This window comes from Struthio camelus, chromosome 8 (genome assembly GCF_040807025.1).
Source record: "Struthio camelus isolate bStrCam1 chromosome 8, bStrCam1.hap1, whole genome shotgun sequence".
In the NCBI taxonomy this organism is placed as follows: domain Eukaryota; kingdom Metazoa; phylum Chordata; class Aves; order Struthioniformes; family Struthionidae; genus Struthio; species Struthio camelus.
Genome location: NC_090949.1, coordinates 4,261,123 through 4,286,693, shown reverse-complemented (window position 1 = coordinate 4,286,693; position 25,571 = coordinate 4,261,123). Strand labels below are relative to the sequence as shown.

Sequence of the window (25,571 nt, the reverse complement as noted above, 5' to 3'; positions counted from 1 at the left end):
CCTTAGAGAGGAAAAAATTCAGACCAACCCAGTGTAGCTAGAGGGGACAGAGGCTTTTGTCTGAGCCCTGCCACAGCTTCTCTGTCACATGAGAATAAATACGGAATTCTACCAGATCAGAAGAGTCAAGTCAGATCCCCTGTTTTCAACAGCACATGGTTGGCCACACGCAGGCCCAGGCAGTTCAGTTCTCCAGGCATCATGCAGGAGGTTGTTGCAAAGCCCAGGGCATCAATATAGCTACAGGCTCTGTTACTAGCCTAGCAAGGGATTCACTCCAGCTTTTGCAGTCAAGCATCCTCCTGCTTCCATTCACTTAGGCTGGAAAATAAAGACAAGATATTTTCACCTGTGTTGGCAAAGAGCATTGAGGAATATGTATGATAACCATTTTGGAAGTGCTGTGTCTACTACCAGATCGGGTCCTTCCCTATTCAGGACTAGTTTTTACAGTGCCCTGGCGATGGGAGGAAAATCCTAGAGAGACACCAGCAACGAGAAGATGCTTTCAAGTAGAAGTGATAACATGACTTCCTGCTGCTCAAATGCTTTTGCAACCGTTGGCTCAAGGAGCTGAATCTGAAGGTGCAAAAGAGAAGAATGAGATGGCATGAAGGGAAAACACAAAGCCTCTGCTTGGAGCAGATCCCTGCGCCAAGGGGAGAACAACTCACTGCTCAGGTCATTCACTGAGGATGCCCCAGCAACTTGTGATCAGCAACCACTGGACTGACCAAGAGTTCGCTCTTGTTATCAAGGAAAACAGGATTAGCACTGGACCTGGTATCACATCACTTAACAGGCTCAGAAATGACTTCCAGGGAAGCCAAGGAAGAAAACTTGTTTTCACTGAGCTCTGGTAAGGTCCTTGGTTCATTGGGCACAATCTGAAAGCTGCTAGAACCCATAAAACTCACAGCGCCAATTAAAAAACAAAAACAAACAACCCTAACACCTGGAAGGTTTGGGTTTTTGGAGGCTTTTTTTTTGTTTTTAAATAAAGGAAGCACGCTCAACCACCCCCCTCCTCCCAAAAAATAAATGAAAAGCAGACACTACCTGGTGTGTCAGTGTTTTCATGCATTAGTCTCCCTAATCCCTGGTATTTTTAGCAGGGCAGAATCGTCTGTGTCGACGACCCTGGTGTTTCTGCCATTTTAAGTTTTGCAAGTAAATTGTTGGCTACACTACTCGCCAAACCACATTCAGCTGTCAGCTGTAATTAAGGTAAATGACGGAATAAAAAAATACTACCTGCTGACATTAATGGATTTGGCACTGATCTAATCAACTAATCTTATCTGGCTCACTGATCTCTCTTCTTATCTTCCGCTGGCTTAAACACACTTAATCTGTGCAGATTCAAGCCAATACTTCTGTTCCTTCTGGGATAAAAGCTTCCCTAAAATGGTAAAGCTTTGTGGGGAAGAGGATTCGCTCTCCAGCTCTCAGTTCTTACAATAAAAAGAACTACTGCCAGAAGAAGGGACAGAAAAACTATAGAGACTTGTATTATTATCAGTCTCTGTAAGGCAGTGACCAGGACTGACAACCATATGCCAGAAAACCACAGCCATACCTAGGTAACATAAATGTCCCCCACATTCCTGTGACTGGAGCTTCCTGCTGGCCGGCTCTAAGTCATCAGTCTCAGGTCAATAGGAAGTTCAGGAGCTGAATGCTGCCTTGCAAGTGCAAGGGGCTTTACACCTTCCTCTGCTCTCAGCTGTGTCTCTAGCACCTTTTCCGGGAGAAGGAAGACGAGGAGAAAGTTCACCTCAGTATCCAGGCCTCTCACCCAACAAAACACTCGCACCGAGTTTCGCTCCAAGTCAGTGCTCCCACTAAGGAAGTGTCCATGTCCTCTGAGCAGAAGCGGGACAGTCTCTCTGGAGCATCATTTAACAGTTGTTTCAAGCAGCAGGATCCGTTGTTCAAGACTGATGGTTTGATCTGAGACAGTAAGTGTGGTATTTGGCCTGGACAAAAGCCAACGCTATTGCGACTTCAGGGAACTAAGGGAAATTACTCTGAAGAGAAGTTTACCTCTAAATCCAATCATTTTTCACATTTCTGAACTCGTATGTCATCCTTTTATCTGGAGTGACAAAACTAAGCCCAGGACACAAGTCAGCAAACTGGGACCAATGGGCTGGACTGCTGAAACAAAGCTGTTCGTGTCATGGGTCAGCATCAGAGAAAGCTACAGCGCTAGGATACAGGGGAAAAAAGATGGATTCGAATCCCTGAAATAGTTCTTAAGCAGCTGGAGTTAATGCAATGCAGCTACGGCACTTGTTGGGTGCTACATTTCTGGGAGAGCTGTCAGAAGGGAACAAGCAGGGCAGATAGACTTGAAGGAGCCTGCTGTGCTGTCCAGACTTCCACCTCTGTTCTCGTCTGCAGTCAACATACCAACATCCTGACTCTGAAAGTCACTCAGACCCTAAAGGCCCTGCAAGTTCACATCTTAGGAAGCAGTTCCTCTGCCTCCTAAGGGCTATAATTTTGGCTCTTACTGCCTCTCTTCTGACTGTGATTTGCCTTTCTCACTTTATGTCCCCTCACCTCATTTCAGTTGAGTTTTAAGAAGACCTGCATAGTCTGCCAAGACAACACTGTATTTTGCAGTGTTGCCAGGAGCTTCAAACCAGAAGGATCACTAAAAGCAAAGCTGCAAACAGCTGGTGGCTGCTGCACTGGTCTGAAAACAGGGGAAAGGCAGTCTGCTCAGCCTGTCTCTTCTCCAGAAGTGACTGCCAGTGACGAGCTATGTTGCTTTGCTTCAGTTTCTCTCCATTTGTCTGTCCCCCCTCCTTCCCACCTTAACTTTGCCTCTTTTGCAAAAAGGAGAAGGACAGCACGAGCTGTACATTACTCATGGGACCCACAAACAACTCTTCCAGATAAGGGAAGAGGACACTGAGTTTGTGACTTAGCCCCAAAAGACCCTGACTTTTGTATTTCAGGTCTAACTGAAATCCTTCCACTGCACAGCAGACAGTGATCTTAGCATCTGCCAGAGCAGTACACGTTTCCCCTCCGCTGTGCCCCAAGGGCCCTGAGCAAGCACCATACTCAACCAGCTCTCCAAAAGTACACACGAAGCAATGTCAAGTATGCAGTGATCCTACACCTCACACACCAGCTCTAACGCACCCTGGCCTGGCAGAGATTTCCTCTCAGCACAGCCCATCCAGCCAGACTTCACACCATTCATCTGAAAGTTACCCTGATTTTGCTTTCAAAAAAAAGAACTGCTGGTGAATCCACCCCGGGGAAGGCTCTGGACATACCTGCTTGGCGACTGGAGAAGGCAAAGACAATGATATCGTCAAAGCTCCAGGTGTAGTCCTGGTGGGGCGGGTAGAACATCAGCTTGGTGGAGGCTTCTTTCCTCAGGTCAATGAGGAATGTGGAATGAACCATCGGGACAGCAAAGCAGCCTGTCCTCTTCCATTCCCGAATCAGGGGATAATCCAGGGTCCTTTTGTAATAGCCCTGAAAACACAATGAGTGGGCTGCTTGTTACAAGAGACTTCTGTTTTACAGGCTCTCCCTAGCAAAAGCTCTGGCCCTCAGCCCTCCCCTGTAAAGACGGGTCAGTGCCCAGTTCTCAGATTTTGAAGTGTTTGGAAAGGACTGAGCAAATGGTTAGAAACAATCACTGTCCCAGAGGTTACAGCTTGACCCTGTCTTCTTAGCAGCCCTTGAAAACCCAAGCCTTTCCTCTGCAAAAATCCCTTGCAACAAAGCGTCAAACCCAGGACTGTTTTCTCCTGGCTCACAAAAAAACTTTCTTTGCACACAGATTCTCAGGTGCGATGCTGCAAGGCGCTGAGCACACCTGACATCCTCCAGTTCAACAGGCACGAAGGACAGTGTCTCACAGAGTAGGATCTGTAAATTAATGCTGACCATCATTTTAAAAAGCATTTGCTTCACTGCAGCGAAGGCAACACGTCAGCCTTCGTCAGCAGTGTAAGAGTTGCTGCTTCCTCCATCCCAGGGACTAGCTGGAAGTTTTGTCCCATGGGCAGGCAGCTTTAATACCCACTCCTGAGCTCTCCCCACAGAGTCTGTCTGGGGGAGGCACTTCAGTCAGCTTATTTCACTGTAACCACAAGCTTTGTTAGCCTTCCAGTGCCGTGGGTGCATCACCCACGTTGTGCAGCTCACAGCTGGTTTTGCAGGTGCAGTATAGCTGCAGTTATCCATTTGGGAAATAAATGCACTGAATTCCTCCAGAGATAAAGTCCTAATGCACCAATGAGACATCTGAACATGGCTGAGGGTTGAATCCAGAGCAGATTCTGGTCTTTACAGAAATGATGAGTCACTAAAATAAGTTAAAATAATAAATGTTACATTTTCCATGAATACCCTAGCAACAATAGCTGAGCTAATCTCTGCAGAATCACTTTATCCCGGTTCTCTGTAGAAGTGTGGTGCATGCAATCATACAGTGCATCTATCTGTCTATGCATCTGTTGATCCCCCTCTCGCCTACAAACACCTTCTGAACATATCTGAGAACTAGATGTCTCAAACACAGCCATTCTGACTTTAATGAAAAGAAGTGAGCAGGTAGACATCGTATCAGGTTTCCAGCTGACGGAAGGGCTAAGACATGCAACCTTTAATAGACATCCAAGAATGCCCACAGGTGAATGATGCTGGAAAGTAGACCTTCCTCCTTCCTCCACTCGCTACAGGAGTTTTAGGCTTTTTGCTGCACGTAAATCGCATGTAATCAGGAAAGATGCCCAACTTGTCAACACCGCTGCCATGCTTTCCTAAGGTTAGCTTCATGACATCTAAACGTCAAGCTGTCTGGAGCTGGGTTTGGCTTGCTGTTGCTCAGCACCAGAGGCTGTTTCAGGGTGTGCTCCAGCTGTTATTCCCTCCCCAAACTCCCAGGGACAGCAAGGCTGGGAGCAGCTTGAAGCTGTGGGACTGAGAGCATGGAAACAAGCTCCAGCAACTAAAGATAAGAAAAAATAAAAACAAAGCAGAAACTTTTTTTTTGTTTCCAATTTGAGCAGCTTTTTCCCATAAGTCTTCAAGTTGCATTTGCTGCTAGTTTTCTTCCTTTTCCTCAGATAATGCTGGTAATGATGGGAACCTATTACTGGAGAAGTTAACACTAGGGACCAGGGCTGAGACTGGTACACACAGGCACAGATTCACTACAGACTGCAGAGCAATCCTGATTTACATCAGCGGAGAACCTGGATGTTTCCGCACTTAACCTTAAAAACGTAAAGCAAAATCCCCTATGAAGTTTATGCCTCCATTCTAAAATAAAAACTGAAACAAGCAAACAATCCCCACTCACCACCTTTTCTTATCTATACATTTAACTCCCAAGAGTTTGGAAAGTTCAAGGTATTTTCCTGCTACTTCTACTAAAGTAATTAGCCTGAGCTGAGGAACTTCTGACTATAGGATGGTGTGGGTACCAAAAAAGGGTCCAAACAGTGGTTTGCAGGACAGAAAATCTCACTTAGCGCTTTAAACATAGTGTTTTTCCTCAAGAAGTCCCAGAGGAGATTGCTGGAGGATGGAAAAATATTCTGGGGAAGTATCATTCACTTACATGTTTGCCGTGTTTTTCTACTACTCCTCCCTAGGCATCTGAGAGGAATCACTATAAGACAGATCTTTGGTCTGACTCAGTACAGTTGTTACATTTTTACTCCACCTGCAGTCCTACTTATGTCCTTGGCAATACTGCAGAGAGTGACATTTTAAAGCATGTAAATAGAAGAACGGGAAAACAGAGTTTACTCCTTGTTTCATTCCAGCAATAACAACAAAATGAAAAATTAGTAATGTGGATAGGTCTCTGGAATAAAGCAAGAGTGTAGGGAAAGGCAGGACTGTGGAACCACTCTAAAATACTCTTATTTGCATGCCTCAAGAAAGCTCATACCCGTATGTGCCGCTCAGGCTTAAAGACATCTGCATATGCAGTAGAGCAAGCCTGTCTTTAAGAAGAAGGAAAGACAATAATCTTGGGAAGGAAGGAGAATGGAGGTCCTGAAGCCTTCTAAGGCAAACATGGGCAGCAAAGGGTGAATTTCCAAGAGAACAAAAAACTTTTGCTATCCTAGGAGACATACAGCTTAGGATCCTACCTCCCAAAGGACAACAAAATATATATGATGGCAGCAGAGTGAAGAACAGATCAAAAAACTACTGATCTCTTACTGGGGTTTACCTGTGGGCTGGCAGAAAAAAGCATTACCTAGGGTCCCTGTCCCAGCTGGAAGGTCTTAGAGAGGGCATCTAAGGGCTTAATCAAGGACACTTCAAAGAAAAACTGTGAAAAAAGGCAAAAAAACCCAAAAACTTTTGGAAATAGACCCGCCACTCTATATAACTGATTCTCATATTAAAACCCTTCTATAGACAAGATGATATAGATTAGCTTGTAAAGTGATAGCTGAACCTCATCCTGGCTCTAAAAATAATGCTATTTCTACTATGCACAACATTTTAATGTCTTATATCTCCCATGGTATTGAAGTTTGAAAAGGCAATATGCAACTCTACTTTCCAAGATCAGCTCTTGTCCTTTACACCAGTACCCTTTACACAAGTACACCAGCACACACACACGCGCCCTTCCAGGCAAAGGGTGTTACCCCACTACATAAACCTTGTTTGTGTGTGGAGAGCTGCAAAAGGAAAAGCAAATTCTTCACAAATTAGCATCAGTATACAAGAAAGACAGTGTAAAAATATCCACTAAGCCCTTTAACCCCCTTCAGATTACGCAAACATATGGTACCACCTCAAATAAATACTGGTGTGACTGTGGGTTTATTGGTATTTTCTTACGTATTTAGTGGGATTGTATCATTTTCCAGGACTTTTGGTTAGGAACAGCATCACTCGAGCAAACTCAGCTTCCTTCAGACTCAGCTTTTTCAAGTGAAGAATCTTAGATGAGGAAGCAAATTTCAGTAATGAGCCTGCCCACCCAGTGCAGAACACGTACAGCTTTGCTCATACTTAGAACCACACCATTAGAACACAAAGTCTGAAAAACAAGCATTCACAGACTGCAATTTTCTCTCGTCCCTTATTCCTGGGTTCCCTAAACACATTGGTCCTTTCCCAAACATAACCTGCACAAGATCTGGGGCCTCACTTCTGAGAGAGATGCAAGCTTAGGCAAGTTTTTGATACTGCTACCATCACTACGTAATATTACCTCTGCATGTTTCAGAAACAGAGCAGCTTCTTTTCAGAAAAGGGAGCAGATCACACTACAGAAGCAGCTGGGAGAGACCACAGAACAGAAGACATGCCTACCGCTTCACAGACACAGGCAAGAAGGCCTCAGAAAACATACAGCTCGTGCAGCCACCCAGCACCACTCATGAGGTCACTTGCCTGGGGGGTGATGCCACACCAGAAGTTAGAATAGAGAGAGCGAGACTCGAGCATTGGCGCTACCAACGTTTTGTTTTCTGCTATCATCAGGTTCAGGGTTTGTGGGTTGGTCAGCAAATTATCTGCATCAATGAACTAGAGAAGAAAGAGGGAAAGAGAAAAAGAAATCCGTCATTAGACAAAACAATATGCTTTCCTGGGAACAAGGTGACCAGAGACACGAGATATGTTGGCAAAAACCACTGAGCTGGGGGTTTTGATATCACAGGACAAATACCCCTTATAGGAGAACCCAGGAATGGCAGCCCCAGAGGCACAGCTCTAAGATCAGAAAAGATGCAGAGCTTCCCTCTGACTCCACAGCACGTCACTCCAAAACTGGGGCAAGGGAGTTGTAAGGGAAAATTACATCACCCAAAACTTAGGACAGGTTTGTTCTGCAAAGAGGCTATTAAAAAAAAAAAAAAAAAAAAAACAGGCCTCACAGCCTCATCTTGTTCACAAGCTGAGACCACCACCACTAACTGCTGCTATAGTGACCAAAGGCACACATCTTCCCACAACTGTTCTGCTGAATATCTCCCTTAAGTTTTATCAATAACAGGTTGGGTTTCATTCTGTGTGACTCTTTGCAGGGCACCTACCCACCACCAGGGTTATATTCAATCCTGACAAACATGATCCTAAGCCTGAGCCCCAAGCCCTGTGGAGAAAGTCCCACAGCTCCAAGTTTTCTTGCTCATCAGACCAAGAAATGACACAAGGCAGCTCACTGCAGAGAGGTTTTTCAATAGATGGAGAGGAAACTTTCTGACAGCCCCAAGTACTGAAGTGACTACCTAAGAAGCTTTTGCCTGAGAAGAGTTAATAAATCAAACCTTGATTCATTTCCCTCAAACCTACCAAGACGTAGTCTGACCACTTCTCTCGTGCAGCGTGAAGGGCAGCCTGTCGGAGTTTCATGACATGGGTAAATCGGGAGCTTGGCCAATGTTTTGGTCCAATTTCTTCTGGGTAAGACCTAGCAAAGAAAAAGAAAAAGGAACCTGTGATAGCACCCATGTCTGGTCCCTATCAACACAGTCAGAAAGAGGGTCATAAGGTTTCCTTGCTGACTTCAGTGCAAAAGAAAAACAGTTAGAGTCACCTCAGGCAACCCAGGAAAGCAAAAAATGAAAGGCAGGTTCTGAGGGAAACAGATTCCAACCTTCGTGCTGGCATACGTACACAGGGCACTGGAGAAGAAGCAACACGGCAGCATTTGCTGCCAAGTGGCCGCAGGCAAAACAGCACTATCAAAAACAGCAGCTTCTTCTGCAGCAGGCCAGGCCCCCCCATGACGTAAGCAGGGGTTACCCCACTGGAATGAACTGAAGGTGATTTACCTCATATGACCCTCTGGCAGAAAGTCCCCTGTCTTCTGCTAGGCTTTAAGGCTTCTTTAGCCCAGCAAAATCAACACAGCTAGGGACGTGAAGAACGAACAGCACTTTGGACTCCCTCAGGGTATGGGCACTAACAATAACTGTTAAGACATCCTGATATGAGCCTTTAAATCTACAAACACCCAACCTCAGGGGCCCAGTCACGTGAGCAAAATTATGCGCAGGTTTCTGTTTTCAGGATCAGGTCTAAAAGCAAAATCTTCATAACAGAGATGGAAGGAAACTTAGGGACAGATCCTTGTGCGAGAGAAACATTCAGGGCTTTGAAACAGTGCCAGCATAAGTCAGCAAAGAAACTAAGGATTTCAAAAACTTTTTACAAAAGGTAAAAAAGCCAAATTCAACAACATTAAGAAATTAGAATTCCAATTGAAGGATTAAAAAAAATCAGTAAAACATGCATTCCCCCTGTGGGTTTGCAGGACAAATACCCCACAACTGCACTGAGGACCTTGAAAGTGCAAGCAAGCCCAAACAAAGGGGAAGCTGATACACTTCTCCTTGATCAGAAAAACAGAAGACAGAGCAAAAAAGGGACCGCTGATGTTAAACAACAATGATAATAGAAAAACCAACAAACAACATTCTTCCACTTTGAAATTCTACGTATAGATAGGTGTCATCCTTCATTCCTTAACAGGAGATGCTCTTTAAACCTAACAGCATATTTCAAAGTAATGATCCTGCAAGTCGTGCAAAGGCATAAGGCTATACTGAATTAAATCTAGTTCTTGGGCTCAGAACTTACCGAGTATTTGATAGCAGGGACACAGTTTTCATATAAACCATAAGAACGGGCTATGATTTCTCTGCTCCCTTGCAAATAAAAATGACAGTTTTTAATCTCGGAAGCTTTGGATGTGATCTGTTTACCATGCAAATAGAGCAGCTGCACATGCTAAACAACTGAATGGAAACTTTCTGCTCTGAAGTTCTGCATGAGCTGCTTCACGAAAGTCAGACACTCTTCTATATGCTCTACCAGAGTCCGAATGGGACTGACGCTGCAAAAATCATGTTTTCATGGTTGGATGTTTAATACATGCCCTGGTTTGCAATCAGAAAAACCTACAAAGTTTGACATATATTCCTAATAGCTTCAGTCAGCCCCCCACTGCAGTACTCACTGGGGGTCCTCCATCGGCCTCCACTCCACATAGTGATAGAGGTTCTGCACGTTCTTCAGCCACTCTCTAAGGATTGCTGTGGTGTTATCAACATTGTGGTCAGTGGCTGCCCTGGAAAAAACGAGAGCCAAAAAAAGCCCTATTAACACAAGATTTAGGTGTAAGGAGCAAGCATGAGATGAACACATTAAGTCCCTCGAAGTCTGCCCATTTGCCCTGGCCTACAAGACCTCTGACGGTACCGGAGAAGTTGCGTTCCTGACTTTCTTTGTCTTTTCCCGGCTGGTAAATGAGTCAAACGTAGGCAGAACCTGTTTCTTAGAAGCACATTCAACTTCTGGCAGAACTCAGGGCAACTCCACAGACATGCAAGTCCTTGTTCAGGCATCCAGCAGAGCCCCACTTCCTCACAAAGTGAAACTACTCCCTTAACTTAGGCAACCCTGCACACCACTCCCCGCTTTAGCAACCTGATCCTGCCTCACAGGAATCACAGCAGCTTTGTCACTGTCTGAAGCAGACACAGGATTGAATCCTGCTCTTAATGCTCTCACGGTAAATTCTCCTTGTTGACTCTCAGAGCTGCATCCCTTCAAATCTAATCAGTTCATCATTTGGAAAGGACAAAGTATCACATGGGATGAGCAGCCTTAGGTAAGTTAGCCACAAAGGCTGTATATCTAGAAGCAGCGGGAGTTTGCTCTGTTTGATGTACTGTCCCACGAGTCCGCCGTTAATGCTGCACAGCCCAGCTTCGAGCACTCGTACCACACTGCCTCACCCTACAGCCTAGAAATAACACATGCTAGGATTGGGGGCTCTGCAATTACACTAAAGGGGGGCCCCTGCTAACGCACAGCTAGGAGGAGGGCAGGAACACCACACTGGCAGCTCGCATGGATAATTATACAGGGATAATTATAGCCAGGGTCTAGGGAGCTGCTTGCCTCCAATTTGCAACCTACAAGTAGCACGGACCCTCACAACTGCTCTCTGTATGGGCAAGTCGAGCGCACAGGTGGCAGGGGAAGGCAGGAACGTGTAACGTGCCAGGACTGGCACCTCCTTCACACCCCTGCTTTAGCCAGCAAGCAGCAAGGCTGAAACTCGGACGGAAGCAACTTGCTTTCTTGCTGTTTCTTGACACAAAGGCTACCAAGGAGCCTTGCGCACACATTATATTCTACTAAAACCTTGAGGGAGAAGACAGCTACCTGCTTCAACTACAGTTTCTGCCATCCTCCCAGGCAGCAGCAGTTTTTTTTCCCAGGAGCTGGGCAGTAGAGCTTTGCAAACTCAAACACAACACGTCTCTGGCAGCAGTCACGTGGAAAATGCTCCCAAAGAGGCCACAAGCTCACCTCTGCCTGGGAGCCTCAGACCTTCAGGTTATTGAGCAAGCAAGCTGAGTTACTTCCCAGCTGCTCCTTTCCAGCCTCCAGTTCCCTGGCACTGGGTGTTTGCACACGAAAAACCTGGCAGCTCGCGTGGTCATGGCAAAGCCCACGGCAAATTCCCTTGATCTAAAGCGCTGTTCACTTCTCTGGGCAAGAAGGCAGGGCGCTGAGACCAGGGGACAGCCCCACCTTGGGCCACAGCCTATCCACCCCTCAGGAAGCTCCACTGAGAACTTACAATCCCTTTATTAAGTATTACCAAGAGGCCTGGAGAAACATAGCAAGGACTGGGTAAAACGTGAATCCACTTAACATGTCCTTAAAGGAAGCGTGCAGAAAAGGTGCCCCATTCACTGCCACTTTCTTTATTGCTGCCCTCCAGCTCCAAACACCCAAAGGCACTTCCCATAGCATGCTGCAGCCTACACCATAGGCAGTGGAGGGTGTGCAGAAGGTAAAAAGGGGGCACATCCCAAACCCTGAACTACTTAAGCTATTTCAGGCAAGAAAAAGAAAAGAAAAAAAAAAAAAGACCTCAGCCCCAAATCATTATATACTCCTACCATTCAGAATCAGACAGGGCATGAGCCAACCCCTTCTAGTTCTTGCAACTGGAAGATATCAATCCCACGGGATTTAGCCTGGTTTAAATTAAAAGAGAACCGAGAATTCCAGTTATAAGTTTATTTATAACTAGAAGAATGGGATCACTTAAGGACAGGATGTTTATTTGTGAAACATATATTTCTGTTTATTAAAATAATAAATAATGAAAAAGTGACCATTCAGCAAGCAAACGGAGGTTGTCTTCTTGCAGCTAAAACTGCTCTGTTGGTATCAACAGACCGTGCCAAGTCAAATTTGCTACAAGTATTTTATGGATTTCAGATCACCCACCTAAGCCCTTGTTTCAGGGCACTTGCCTGGTCCTCCCACAGCTAGGCCTATAGGCCATTTCACTAGTCCTGTTCTCCTTTCTTCTCACACCTGAGCTGCACAGTCAACGAATGACAACCCTGAAGTTCTTAAAATATCACAGAGAATTGTGAAAGTAGCTCTGTCTTTCTGGTCATACCAACATGCTCTTGTTATACAAGTGGGACCGCACTGCAATCAGGCATCACGCAAGCCAAGCAGAGATGACAGTATCCACTATCGGAGTCCATTTTACCATGCTGCTCGCCTAGTCCAGGCTAGTCTTGAGAATACTGCAGCCTCCAAAGCAAGCACACAACTCCCACAGAACCAGGACAAGCACATGCCCATTTACCTTGGCAAACCTCCTCCCGATGCTTCTACTTCACGGGAGATCAATGGGAAGACGTGGTGGGGTTTGCTGCAGTCGAGGGAAGGGAAGCTTCAGCTCTGTCGCCAAGTTGGCCCCAGTGTTACGCTAGCTCCTCCCTTATCTCAGCCAGGAGATTTTTCTCCACTCAGCTTTGCATGCACACACACATGCCCAAATTGTATTAGCAAGGGAGCTATTTGCAGGGAAGAAGAGCAAGAGAACCCCCAAGTTCTCAACTGAAAGGTAATTTCATTGACAAAGCAAAAATCTCTGGTCACGCAGCCTCAGAGGAAGTGATTAACAAGGCAGAGCTGTTTCCCAGTGACTCTTAAGAGTTGCTTCATCAAGCCCCAAACATTGACTAGGAGAAGAAACCTTAAGGTTGAAGGACAGTGGGTGACATGTATGCTGCAGGTCTGCACTCAAAAGCTAGCTCCCTTTAATAGCTAGCCCTTCATTGCTTCCCCAGACAAGGCAAAGGCGACTGAAGCACGCTGTAGCCTCCAATTCTTGTGGGGCCAGCTGGCCTAGACCCATGAAATTTTGCTGCACAGGCCCAGTGTCCCAAGAGAGGGGCACAGCACACTAAAAGCTCTAACCAAAGTTGCTACTAACTGATCTTACCCTGCATTAGGGGCTGCCTAGGGAGAGCCTTTCCTAATGCATTTAATCAGCCTGAAGAGCAGTTTATGCTAAATACAGTGACGGTTCTCCATCCTGTTCCTCATAGAGTGGGTCTCCCTCAAAAAGCCTCATCCCAGAAGACCCTGACAGCTAACAAGCTCCAGACACAACTGAGACACATGAATGGTAACCCGAGAAATCTCCAGATCCACCCCTGAGGAAGCCACTAGAAGAAAAAACAGGATTTTGCTGTCCAAGCTGCAATAGTGTTGTCATGTAGTAGGTAAATTCACACCTCCATGGAATTTTACAAAGGCATAGATGAGACAAAGCTCTGGCACAAATAAAGGACTGCTGTCTCCAGGACTTTTCCAAGCCTAAAGTTCTCAAAGGCAATAAAGTTTGTCATGCCTTGGATGAAACCTCCCCTATGACTAGCAGTTTGGCAAAAAAAAAAGATTTCCAGCTAAGTTGCAACAATCAAGCCATTCCCAAAAGCAATTATCACTATTAGTTTCAGAACAATTTATTTTGATGTAGTGAAGTGAATCAACACTTGCTCCTATTGTAATATCTGAACCATTGCAGTCCACTTATTCCCCCAGAAAAAAGTAGCAACTATGGTGCTTGCAATACCACTGTATGGAAAAACAGGCAAGTATTGTCATTTTTAAGTGACTACCACTGCTAAGGAAAACAGGTAAATGAAAATATGAGTTTTGAGTTTCTACTGGCAGCAACAGCTCCTCAAGCCATGAGAGGCACAACAGGATACTCACGGCAATCTACAGGACTTGAAGAGGCCGAGTATCATAGTTAAAACTTCAGCACCCTAACTCAGACAGTTTGGACCAGCTGGACCCTGTTGGTTCTTAATCCAGTTTCAAGATTGAAACGGATTCAATCTGTTTCAAGACTGTTCGGCCATCCCTGCTGCAAATCTCACCACCACCACTCGTGATCTGCTGCCAGCGGTTCACCCCTCCTCAGGCCTGGAAAACTGACTGTCCTTTCTCTGGGTGATGACACCATTCAGGAAGGGTTGAGCCACATAGGCAGAGCAGCCTTCACATGTGCTCTGCCTGGCACAGTGACATTGGGCCATGGGATGAGACTGTTTGCAAGTTATAAACTGAGGGCTAGAAAGTATCACATGAAAGAAACTGCGCTGGAAGTGTCCTGGGCTGAATTCTCTTGGAAAAGACCTCCACAGCAGGAGTGGTACAGCTGCATATCAAATACTTTCAAAAAAGCTGCTTTAGTCTGCCTGGACTCCTCCTATGACAGTGCTAGTGGAGAGGATCAGCACAGGGCAACACTTCTCTGGGAGTCGTGCAAGCGAGTCTGATGGCGAAAACACACCACATAAGAGGTGTTATCACCCCTCCTCACTAACTCAAAGAGGAATCTTTGCTCCATCCACTGATCCTTGCTGGTCCACTGCATGTGCTTGGTAGGGTGAGGAGAGTGGACCACCTTAACCTGGCTCCACTTAGCTCACCAAGAACATAGCTGAGCAGTCCACACGGCCCTTAGACTAAGCTAGTACCTAGAAATTTTTGTTGCGTTTTTGAAAAGAGCTGACAAGCATAGTACTATTATTTGAGTCTATCAGTGTTATTCTTGGCCTGACCTTAGGTTCCAGTAGTTTCTTGAATGACAGATCAGCTCGAAAAACATCGATGCCTTGAAGACCAAGCAGGTACTATGAGAGGATGGGTTAAGTGCAGGGTCACAGGGAAAGAGGTGAGGTGACTGGCCTTGGATGGCAAGAGGGAGTACAAATAGGCTGAAGTACTCCTGTCCCCAAAATCCTGAATCCACAGCAGACAGCACTCAGCTGCCTCCACACCATGTTGAAGCAAGTTAACGAAAGCCAGAGGATTGCACCTAAGTTGCATCAATTGGAGCAGATTATTTGGATAAATTAAAGAGAGCGTAGGGCTGACTAAAGAACCTAAGCAAGTTCACCAATGTTATCCCTGGCCACTATCACCCGTAGAGCAAAGCTGGGGGTCAGACAGATCTAGGCTTCCCAGCACAAGCTGTCCCCCTTACCTGGCAGCCTATACTGTCCTGGCTAGGGTAGCTGCTTCAGGCTACATCTCACACCTACATCCCAAAGAGTAACACTGCCTTCAGGGAAACCAGGAGTTCATATTTTAAAGGTGTTTCTGTCCTCCCCTTGGATATCTGACATAGTAAATTGATTAGTTTCTAGTCATCAAAACTGCAAAATTAATTGAATCCAGAGACTGAAACCAAACACGAAATACAACAAGATTCAAGATAAAAAGAACTGATCTAGAACAAACAGGGAAAACACCCTACTAGATTTTCTTCTTCCCGTATGCATGCCTCTGGGCTTTGGGTCAGAACCTAGTGTTTTCAAACTACGGTGATGCAATCATATCTGAGAAACGCTCCTAGCTTGAGTTCAGCTTGCTGTCCACCAGGGCCCCAGGACTCTCAAGATCTTTTCAGTAGAGCTGCTCCCCAGCCTGTATCATTGGAAAGGGTTCTTCCTTCCCATGTGCAGGACTCCACATCTGTCCTTGCTGAATTTCAAGAGGTTCCCTGTGGACAACTCTTCCCATTCAAAGCCAACACACTCTGCCTGCAACTAATAATTGGGGTAGAAGATTTAAAAAGTGAGTTTCTTTCATAAGGGGCAGCTTACATTGATGACCTCTGCATTAAAAAAGAGGTAACCTAATGTTCAAGAGTTGATTAACAATGTCTAGAATGCAATTAAAGAAAAAAAGGTCTCCTGCAGGATTTACAACCTAAAGCCTATATGGCATAGCAAGGGGAAAAAATTGAACTCCTGCCACTCTTTTCAAGCTTATTCAGGGCAAGAAAGTTTAATTGATTAAACCGAAACAGACCTCCAAACAAATACACCCATTCCAATAACATGGTAGCCTTTTCTGCTCAGACTTAAGCTCATTTCCAATAAACAGAAGTTAAATTAAAAAAAAAAAAAAACAAATTGAGTAAGGATGTTCATATAGGGGCTTATGTCGGCCTAACTATAACCACTTCAGTATTTACTTTGGCTTTTACCAGTAGCCTTACCAAGGATACAAGCCCTCGTTGTCCAGGCTCGGCAAAGTACCCCTTCCCAAAAAAACCTCAACTATCATGAATGGTGGAAAAGTAAGCGCAACAGTAAGTGCCTACCGTTTTAATTAAGTAACATGTGAGTAGCAGCAGACTAGGAAAACTGCTTCTTTTAAACAGATTGCTCATATTTTTAGCCTGATGTCTCCTCAAACTCTATGATTGCAAGAGGGAGCTAATTTAGGCTTTGAGGATCCTCATCTTCTCCCTGCTGCCAAAAAAAAAAAAGAAAAAAAAAGCACACAAACACAAACAACAAAACCAACAAAAAAACCCCACACCTTTTACTTCTTCAAATCCCAGCCTGCCCTCCCAAGCTATTTACAGTTTATTTACCTCAGGCACTGGGTCAGAGGAGAAAATATTCATCTTCACTGTCTCTACAGGAAAAGTACTGCAGGACAAAAAGAACACTGTGTGCCTCTGGCTTGTCAGCGTATGCGCCACATTGTAGCATGCTGTGGGAAATTCTACAGCCAGGGGCCTGCAGTAATTTTCCTACGGAGCTTAACATTTACCAACTCTTCACTTTGGCAGATAGGTAGGGAGAAAGGGCTGCTGACAGCGTTAAGTACTTCATGTTCAAATATCATATTCTGCAAAGCTGAGTCAGAACTGAAGGTAGCTAGTCTTCAAAAAATAAAATTATGAGGAGCATTCCTCTTCCTTCCTAGCAGTGCTTTGAAAATTAAGACTTGAGAGGAGGGTATTGGTTTTATTTTCTCCACCAGTGCAAAGAAATAGAGCAGAAAGACTTAGATGGAGACTGGATCTCCATCATTTAAGTCAACGGGTCCTGAATCCTTTACTCCAATCGGAGCCAAAAGGAGACATCCAGGTTAAGGTGGCCCATTCTCCTCGTTCCACACCAAGCACATACCTTGGACAACAACTGTCAGGGAACTGATGGTTGGGGCTGCACTGAGAATGACTCACATGAAGAGGGCAGCCAATGCTTTCCAGGACACCTGCTGCTTTCTGTGTGCAACAGGATTGGTTTGGATATGTAACCGAGTCCCAGGAAAACCCAGAGATACCTGTTCAAGCTGTCTCTCTTGGTTCCTTTCCTCCTGCAGCCAGTGACTCAATTTACAGGGCCTGCTGCAGGAGTTAGCCCAACACTGAGTTCCACTGAATCAAGAGTCACAGGTTTACCACACGTGAAAAGAAAAAAATTAAAAATTAAAAAAAAACCCCACAGGGCCTCATCCTAAGCCAACTGGAAAGCTTGTTAGTAGGTCACCTCTACCAACTGTAACATAGCAACTGGTGACAAAATACGAGTAGCTCACCTCAGCCATCTTTCACAGAACTGAGCCAGTGATCAAGCACTCAGAGGAGGTTTACCTCTCAAAACAGTGATGGAGGTTTCTTCCTGTTAACTGCAGACAATTGCACACACCTGTCTAAAGCATATTTTTGTGTATTGTGTTTCCCAGCTTGTGCTAGCAGAGGCACCCAAGTCATTCAGGTTGGACCTGGAATCTCTCCATATCATTTCAGATATGTGAGGATAAGACAGAATGAGGAGCTGTTCCCCTGTGGTCCCTCTTCCTCCTCAGTTTTACTGCTCGCAAACTATAGAGACTCGTGGGGAACCTGCCAGATCAAGTTCGGAACTTGATCTGGACTCAAGTTCGAAATGGTCTCTTAACCTGCCATCTTACAGCTTAGTAAGAAATGCTGAATCCAGCAGTTAGGAGTAAAGGAATTACACCCACAAGCATAAGCCCTCATCAGGAATCTGGCTAGCCGCTACTCTGGGGAAGCCTTGGAGGCAGAAAAGCGCTTTCACCAAAAGGCTCAGCCTTGGAGCCAGCAGAGCTGCATCCCCCACTCTTACAAAGAGGCTACAGCTGAAGCCCCACGAGAGACTTCGAGAGAACTCAGCCCTTAAAGCAGAACTCGGCCTGTTTGTGACAACCTTCTACCCTGAGCTAGCAGAGTGGTACACTGTACAGGGAGTTCCCCGACTGCTCTGAAGAAACGAAAGGGATTTCAAACTCTGGAGCACCAGAAAGGCCATACTACTTCATTCAGTGCCAGTCATCCCTAACAAGTTAGTCCAACGCTGCTTACCATAGCAGTAATTACATGCAAGAACAGCACAGAGTCGGTGACGTGCCACTCCACAGCCCACTGCATCAAAACCAGCCTTGGACTTCAGATCTAGCAGAACCCAGAGGTTTACATAGCTAAAGTCCAATTCAGACCTTTAGGTTACACAAGGCTGGACTCACGAACTACACAAACCAACTGGCCTGATCCTTCTGAGGAACTAGAATAAAGTGTCCAATACCCTGAAGAGCACAGCTGGCAAGAAGGCAAAAAGAAGAATATTGCTTGCTTCAGTCATCTACAAGATAATCATTTGTTGGTCTGTGGCATATAAATTTTAACAGCTTAGGTTAAACTAAAGACAGAGCAGATGCAGGGAAGCCAGCAAGCTACTTCCAGCTTTATAAGACTTGTTAAAGGCCTGCAGAATTGTTTGAATCCTGCACCAGAAGCCACTTCAGCTTTCAGTCACTTCGGGCAGCTCAGAAAGAGCTCCCCAGTTTGAGCAGAGAATTAAGCTCAGTGTCAAACAGGCTATCCTGACTGATGATTGTATTTATTTCTGATGTGAGTTCAGCCTTCCTAAAAATAACTGAAAAAATAAAATCTAGTAATGGAGTCCTAATATAAGTTATATAGGAATTTGGGTTTAGATTTCCCAAAACAAGTGGTAAATAAAGTAAGAGCCGAGTCATTTCTTCCTGCCTTTTTGTTTGAATGCTGCCAGACTTAACAAACCAACTCAAAAATATAAAAACCACCAAACTGGCAGTTTGGCACTGTGAACCAGAGACGAATTAGCTTGACTAGGAAACAGTGCAGCAGGAGGAGTCTGGAAGAGAAGGTGTGGATCCCAAAGGGTCAGGGGAATCAAAACAAGACTGAGGCAAAATACTTCTGAAACCCAGTGAGAGGGAGTCTTCCAAGAGAGCAGAGAACTAACAGGAAGCAGCTGCACTATTACAACAGCCTGAGACAAACTTTTCAGTAGGTGCAGCTGTATTGCCTTCCACTGGGGACCACAGTACACTACCCCAAAGCAACTGACTTCCACTGCCTCTTGTATGGCTCGGGTGGCTTGTGAAGTGAAAGTGGTGTTCAACATCTATCCACTTAAAGCAGTATACCCTGATTTCCCACACTCTAGTGTTTCATTCAGCTGTCAAGACATCCTTCCTTACCACAAAGGAGTAAATGGAGTTGTTACTGACTGTTCTACGTTCATCAGGATCCTCACAACAACACAGCAAACCAAACAGGATACACCATACCTTTCAAGCACTGTTCCACTAACAGGCAAACGTGACTCTTGTTCGCCCAGCACTGAGGAGACTCAGCTAATGAACAAGTCTCTTTTCATTAGAAACACACTGTTGATTTGTAGACACTTGTGCTGCTCCCTGGACTGCCAGCCCTAACTTGTATCCATTAGTCTGCCACATCAGACACCCCATGTCCCAAGGATATCAAGGGAATCAGAAGTTAACACATCATGGGACTCAACCAAGCTAGCACTAGCACTTCTCAGGGGGTATGAACAGATAAAACTTTTCCCGCTACCACTTATTTAAGCTAAATTACGTTCCCAGGCTTCATTAGCAAGGCCTCAACATCCAGGCCCAAATTCAGAAAATTGCTGAAGCATTTAAGCAAGTTGCTGAAACGTGCGTGCTTATGACCTTTTGGCTTCACAGGGACTCGCCAACTGTTCCAGAGTTTTCCTTAACTGAGGGTACGCTTTTGGGAGTACCTCGCTTTTTATTTTAACTAGGTCCCTAAAGTGTCACTTCCCAGGGGAGAGGCAGTCTGAGCCCAGATCAGTGGCAGGGAATTGAGTGGGAGTATGGAGCGAGTAACAAGAGTGACAGACTCCAGGCTGGGCAGCTGTACAAGAACAGGACCTCACAGTGCAGGAATGCAACAAGTATATCTCTTCTCTAACTCATTCTCTGTAGCCTTCAGCAGCTTGTGGATATTGCATTTTGCTGGCAAAGGCAGCAGCAATTTAAAAGCCTTTCAATGGTCTTCCAAGCACAAGTGAGAGAATGATTCACAGATGTATAGAAATGCATACATATGAAAAGGCACCAGGACCCTCGCTCTTTTCACACTGCCCCAAGGAGTCCCTCAGCCATTCTTGGCTCTCAACCCGAAGAGTAGTGCAACTGTGCGGAAGCAGAACACAGCTCTATGGCTAGGTTTAGCACGTATAGTAAGAGATTAAGTACCTAGAGAGTGACCTCCTAGGGCAGCTTCCTTTTCACAGTAAAGGCACTGTGGGATATAGTAGCACGCCTCACTCCTCAGGAGCCTCGGGCTGTCTCTAATAGTACAGTGCCACGACAGATATGTGCTTAAGCCCAGTGGGCAGAGACAACAGCCTCTAGCAAACATAAGGGCATCAGCACCTCACCAGAAAAGCCAGACCAGGGCTGCCTGCAGCCACCTCACACCAATAGTCAGAAACCAGCATTTCATGGCTTCTGTGACTTCCGACAGGTAAGGGGAATTCCCACAAAGCACGCAGGAGGCTCATGCCACTTCTGTCCCAGCTCTCCTCTTCTTCTTGCTCTAGTTCTGCCCATGGCCCCCTTATATTGCCCCTTAACCCCAAGAGATCTTTAAAACAAAGGGGGGGGGGGGGAACCCAGCATCCGGCCTTGCAAATACTTCCAAGCACACTTGGCTTCCCTGGAACAATTCCCACAAAGTGCAGCAAAGCAAATCTCATATGCACATGATCAGGGCTTTTGCTGGCCTCCAAAAATCAATTTGCTCATCCAAGGCATTAATTGCAACAGTTCCCTAATTTCTGAAGGGCTAGCTGAAAGGAAAGCTTGTTCCCACCAATACTAATTGAGACATCAGCTAATGCAGCTGTTCAGATTAAAGCGTGCAAGCCACTGAGAAAGAACATGAATATTTAGAATGAGTTTTAGCTCTAATAACAAGGGACAGATGGGTTTGAAAGGGCAGAATACACTCGTATATAGGTCCCCCGTATCACCAGTTTTCAATAGAAACTTCCCATAGCACATTACCAAGGGTCCCCCAAAACAAAAACATCTGAAAAAGCTTTCAGTCTTTATGTACCTACCAAGCTTGATGAAGAACGAGTGCAAGGCTCCCACAGACTGCCTTGACTCCAGTAAGCCTCAGACTATGGATCACTAGGCAACTAATATTGGAGGGAAAGGTAGATCCAAGTTATTCTGCTACTTTTTTCCATTTCTTTTCCTCAAAGCTGTAACCTTGCCCTACAAATATCAGCAAGTACACAGTGTCCGCCTCCCCAACCCCACATGAGCACTTTTCTCTGGAGGTATACGATACTCTTTAAAGTTCTATATATGCAATATTTATGATTTCAGAAAATACAGGTAGGCTTTAAAACGTGCCAGGAAAACGCACAAAACCAAACACCCTTCCCCGTCTTCCTTGTCTTCCTGCTTTCCCTGAACCTCACCTCCCTTCCAAGCTTACATTTAGGGCCAACAGTTTGCTATTATTACTGCAAATCAGAACCTTTTCTTGTTCCTCACACCAGGATAAAGTCATTGTCCATGCTGTACTAATCCTGATCAGACATTTCTTCTCCGAGATGAGAAAAGAATAATTGAATATCTATGTCAGTATTATGCCAGACTAAAGCGAACAGTATTAGCTGAACATAACTAAGGTATATGGTTGAGATAGGTACACTCTGCTCTTCCATCAAAGAGTTATTAAGAATGCATCCTTTCAGATATGACATTTTTAGGAACTCTCTAACTTTTAAGGTATGAAATATGACTTCCTTTCCATTAGGAAAGTATTTTAATTCTAATCATATCCTGCAAGACTCAATCAGCAATTAAAGTCACTTTAGCACAAAAAAAAGTACTTCTGTGTGTAATCCAAATTCTGTAGAATTAAATGGCTGTAAATAAAAGTGATTTTTAGTCATCTGCTCATCATAGGCTGACAGAAACGATACAAGAAAATAGGAGACTGAAACAGAATATTTTAAGTCTAATTTACTAATTGGAAGGAGTTAGAACAACAACAAGAAAATGATTTGTTTTAAAACACACCAGGCCAGTTCTAGAGCAGGGGCAAATTTAGTTTTTACCAACCAAGGATCCGATCTGTGATCTGGAAACCAGCGGAATACTTTACAACACTAGGGTGGGCTTTCCACAATAAGTGATGGTTTCACACAAAAACTTTGTTGATATGTAACAATAGAGACATTCTTCCCAAGGGTTTTCACTTTTACACTTCCCACAGCCTTGAGAAACACAGAGCAAAGTGATTTCCATCTCAAACCAGAACAAGACAGATAATAATAATGTTCTGAGAGACGACTGCAAATTTAGCACTTCGAGGACAAATCTGCTTCAAAGTAGGAAAGAATTGTAAGAAGTGTAAAAGCAGGCTATCAACTGTTCTTCCCACACACAGGCAAAGTGGCAAAAGAAGCTTCATTGTCAAGAAAGATTTTGCCTCTGGGAAGAGAAAATAGAACATGTTTAGAAGGGCAAGAGATGCTCAAAGTTAATAATCACCGTAAAGTAATGGCATCTAATATTTTTACACCAGCAGGAGTCCCCCTGAACTTCCAAGCTCTGTATGTAGCCTGATGCAAAGCTCACAAATTCATGGGAGATTTCTTTCATATCCACTGAGCTTCAGACCACAGCTCATCAGCCTTCTGATACTTGAGGAAAGAAGGATCTCATTCATTCTCTTCAGCAATTTATGATTTTCATCTGTCTTTTCAAACCGTAAGCTTTCCCCTGAAGTAGCGAGGCATGTGGAGCACCAGTAACAAAGATAAGTCACTCTTACACAAAGAGCCTGGCCTGCGTTCATTTTCAAATCAGACTTTTTCCTCTTGAGAGCACAGGTATAGTCCCAATGTAATCAAACCACAGGGACTTCCACTAGCCAGTGAAACAGGACTTGAATGTTCGACAAAGGTGAATTGTGCTGCTGTAACAGGCCCTCAGTGCCCTCAGCATCCTGCAGGCTCCGGGCGGTGTGCAGGCTTCTTTCAAAACAAAACAGCAGTCAGTTGGGAGGGCAAGGAACATGCACCAGCAAGAATGCATGACACAAACCGACAGTTGTTAGGCAAACACCGTGATGAAAGTCCCTGATGTTCCTGACCTGAAGGGACATACCTCACCTGCCACCTTGGTTTGCCACCTCCAGCTGGTTTAAAACAAACAAGGCCTGTCTTACAGCAAAGCAATTACTTTGTGTTAGCTGTCTTGCAACAAAATCCCTGTGGTGATCAGGCAACCATCACCCAAATTATCTATTTGAAGTTAGCTCTGGAGTCAAAGCAGATTTCCAGCCAAACCCTTTGCCTTTCTGACAGGCTGAGGAAATTCTTTGCTGTTGCTGCAGGCTGAAGAGGACTACCAATAGGAAAACAGCACAGAGCCCTCTAGACCTGCTCTCCAACAGGTTGTTACTTGCCTGCCTGCATACTCAGGTGCACAGAGACCTCAACAGTAAGCCACTCCGTGCACGTGCAGTGATTTCTGAAAAACGTGGCACAAACGTCAGGAGAAATCTTCCAGGTCAGTAGGTCTGAATGACTTTCAGAAGTGATTACTGAGTGAGTTCACTCTTATATTCTGCCAGTTGTTGCATGACATCTGTAGACTTTTGGACAGCAGTCGTATTACAGTGCTCTTGTACTAAACTTATACTACTTAATGGAGGAGCTCAGGCTGTCCTGCAACCCTAGTCCCCACCTCCAGAAAAGGCTTCCTCGAGCTGCACGGTTAGAAGCAGCTCAGACATATACACAACCCACAGATACATATCCCTTCCACCAGAAGCAATAGATTGACTTTGTCCTCAAAGGCCTGGAAAGGGGATCTTAAAGGCAGGAAGAAAGCTTTGACTCAGTCACCGGCCCACGTTCAGGAGTGCCTGGGTGCACTAGCAATCATAGAAAGTATCCTGCCAAGTCCTAGGAGACTGACATTCTTCTTGGCACTCCTGGGGCATGCAGGCTGACGAACCTAGAGCAAGGTATTATATTTCTATTGTAACATCCTACGGAAAGGCCTGATTATGAAAGACACTGAGACAAAGTGGCAAGTGCTCAGCATCTGGCAGGAAAACACTGGGCCCTTTGCACAACTTGCCCTTCAACAGATGAGCACCAGCACTCGGTTCCTCTGTCTGCTGACAACGTGCACGCTGGTGCCTGCTTACTCCTCACCTTTCCAAGGCCTGCGTGAATCACTTGTGGTTGAGAGAAGTGAGCCTGGCAGAGCCTACGCTATAAATAAATCTCCTGGCCTGTTTGCACTCAAAAACATGACTCTGCATTTCTCCTTTGTGAAAGGACTCACTGTTTTAGCATGGAGAAGGCTGTGACAGGAGTATGTACCAGATGAACAGATCAGAGATACACTGAGAAATCCCAGCACTACTGTCAAAACGCAGGAAGTATTGCTGTCAAAGGCAAAGCCCTCTCTTTAAATTTGGCAAAATTCTCCGTAAGAGAACATGGTAAAGGTTTAGAGAACGCGACAGAGCTCCAAACTTGCCCTATACAGGCAAAAGCAGTTTCCAACAGTATAATTTAGACAAGTTTTCCTTCATTGCTTACGCACCTGTTAGAGGAAATGTAGCACAGTTACTTCTGTCCACTCTCAGTCCGCAATGTTGTCACCAAGACTGGATGATATGGAATACAGAAACAAACCTAAACCCAGTCAGGAAGGCTAATTCCTTCCTGATTCCTAGAGCTGATCAATCTGAAGTACGCAGGTTGTATGGTACCAGGTATCTGACTTACAGAAATAGAAGCAGTCAAAGTTATAAAGGCTTTTTTCCAAAGGAATGCAGCTTCAGTATGGCTCAAGAGCAGTGTTTTTCAAACTGTGGTCAGCCATCTGTGGACTATTTCTAATGTGTTTGTGAAAGGTTACTAAGAAAAGTAATCCTAGTGTACACAAGTCAAAATTTATTATGCAAGGGTCTGCAACCCCACAGGTAAAACGTATTGGACTTGCACTCAGTCCACAAAATACCATTCCCCTTTCACTTCTTGTAAAAGAATCTATATCAATACCCTCATCAGCATTAATACCCTAAT

At 45.0% G+C, this 25,571-nt stretch overlaps 1 protein-coding gene across 5 annotated transcripts in view; it reads right to left on the bottom strand.

Annotated features, from left to right (window-relative positions):
• The window catches only part of COLGALT2 (collagen beta(1-O)galactosyltransferase 2), a 66,148-nt gene that overhangs the window by 10,304 nt on the left and 30,273 nt on the right, over window positions 1–25,571 (bottom strand). For all 5 annotated transcript variants that reach the window (XR_011142706.1, XR_011142707.1, XM_068953618.1 and 2 more), the window contains 4 exons: window positions 9,977–10,087; window positions 8,308–8,425; window positions 7,405–7,539; window positions 3,297–3,501 (listed from right to left, as the gene is read on the bottom strand). Coding sequence is in view for 3 of the 5 variants with exons in the window: in XM_068953617.1 (XP_068809718.1) it covers window positions 3,297–3,501; window positions 7,405–7,539; window positions 8,308–8,425; window positions 9,977–10,087 (569 nt within the window). In the remaining 2 variants the exon portion in view is untranslated. The remainder of the gene's footprint in view (window positions 1–3,296; window positions 3,502–7,404; window positions 7,540–8,307; window positions 8,426–9,976; window positions 10,088–25,571) is intronic.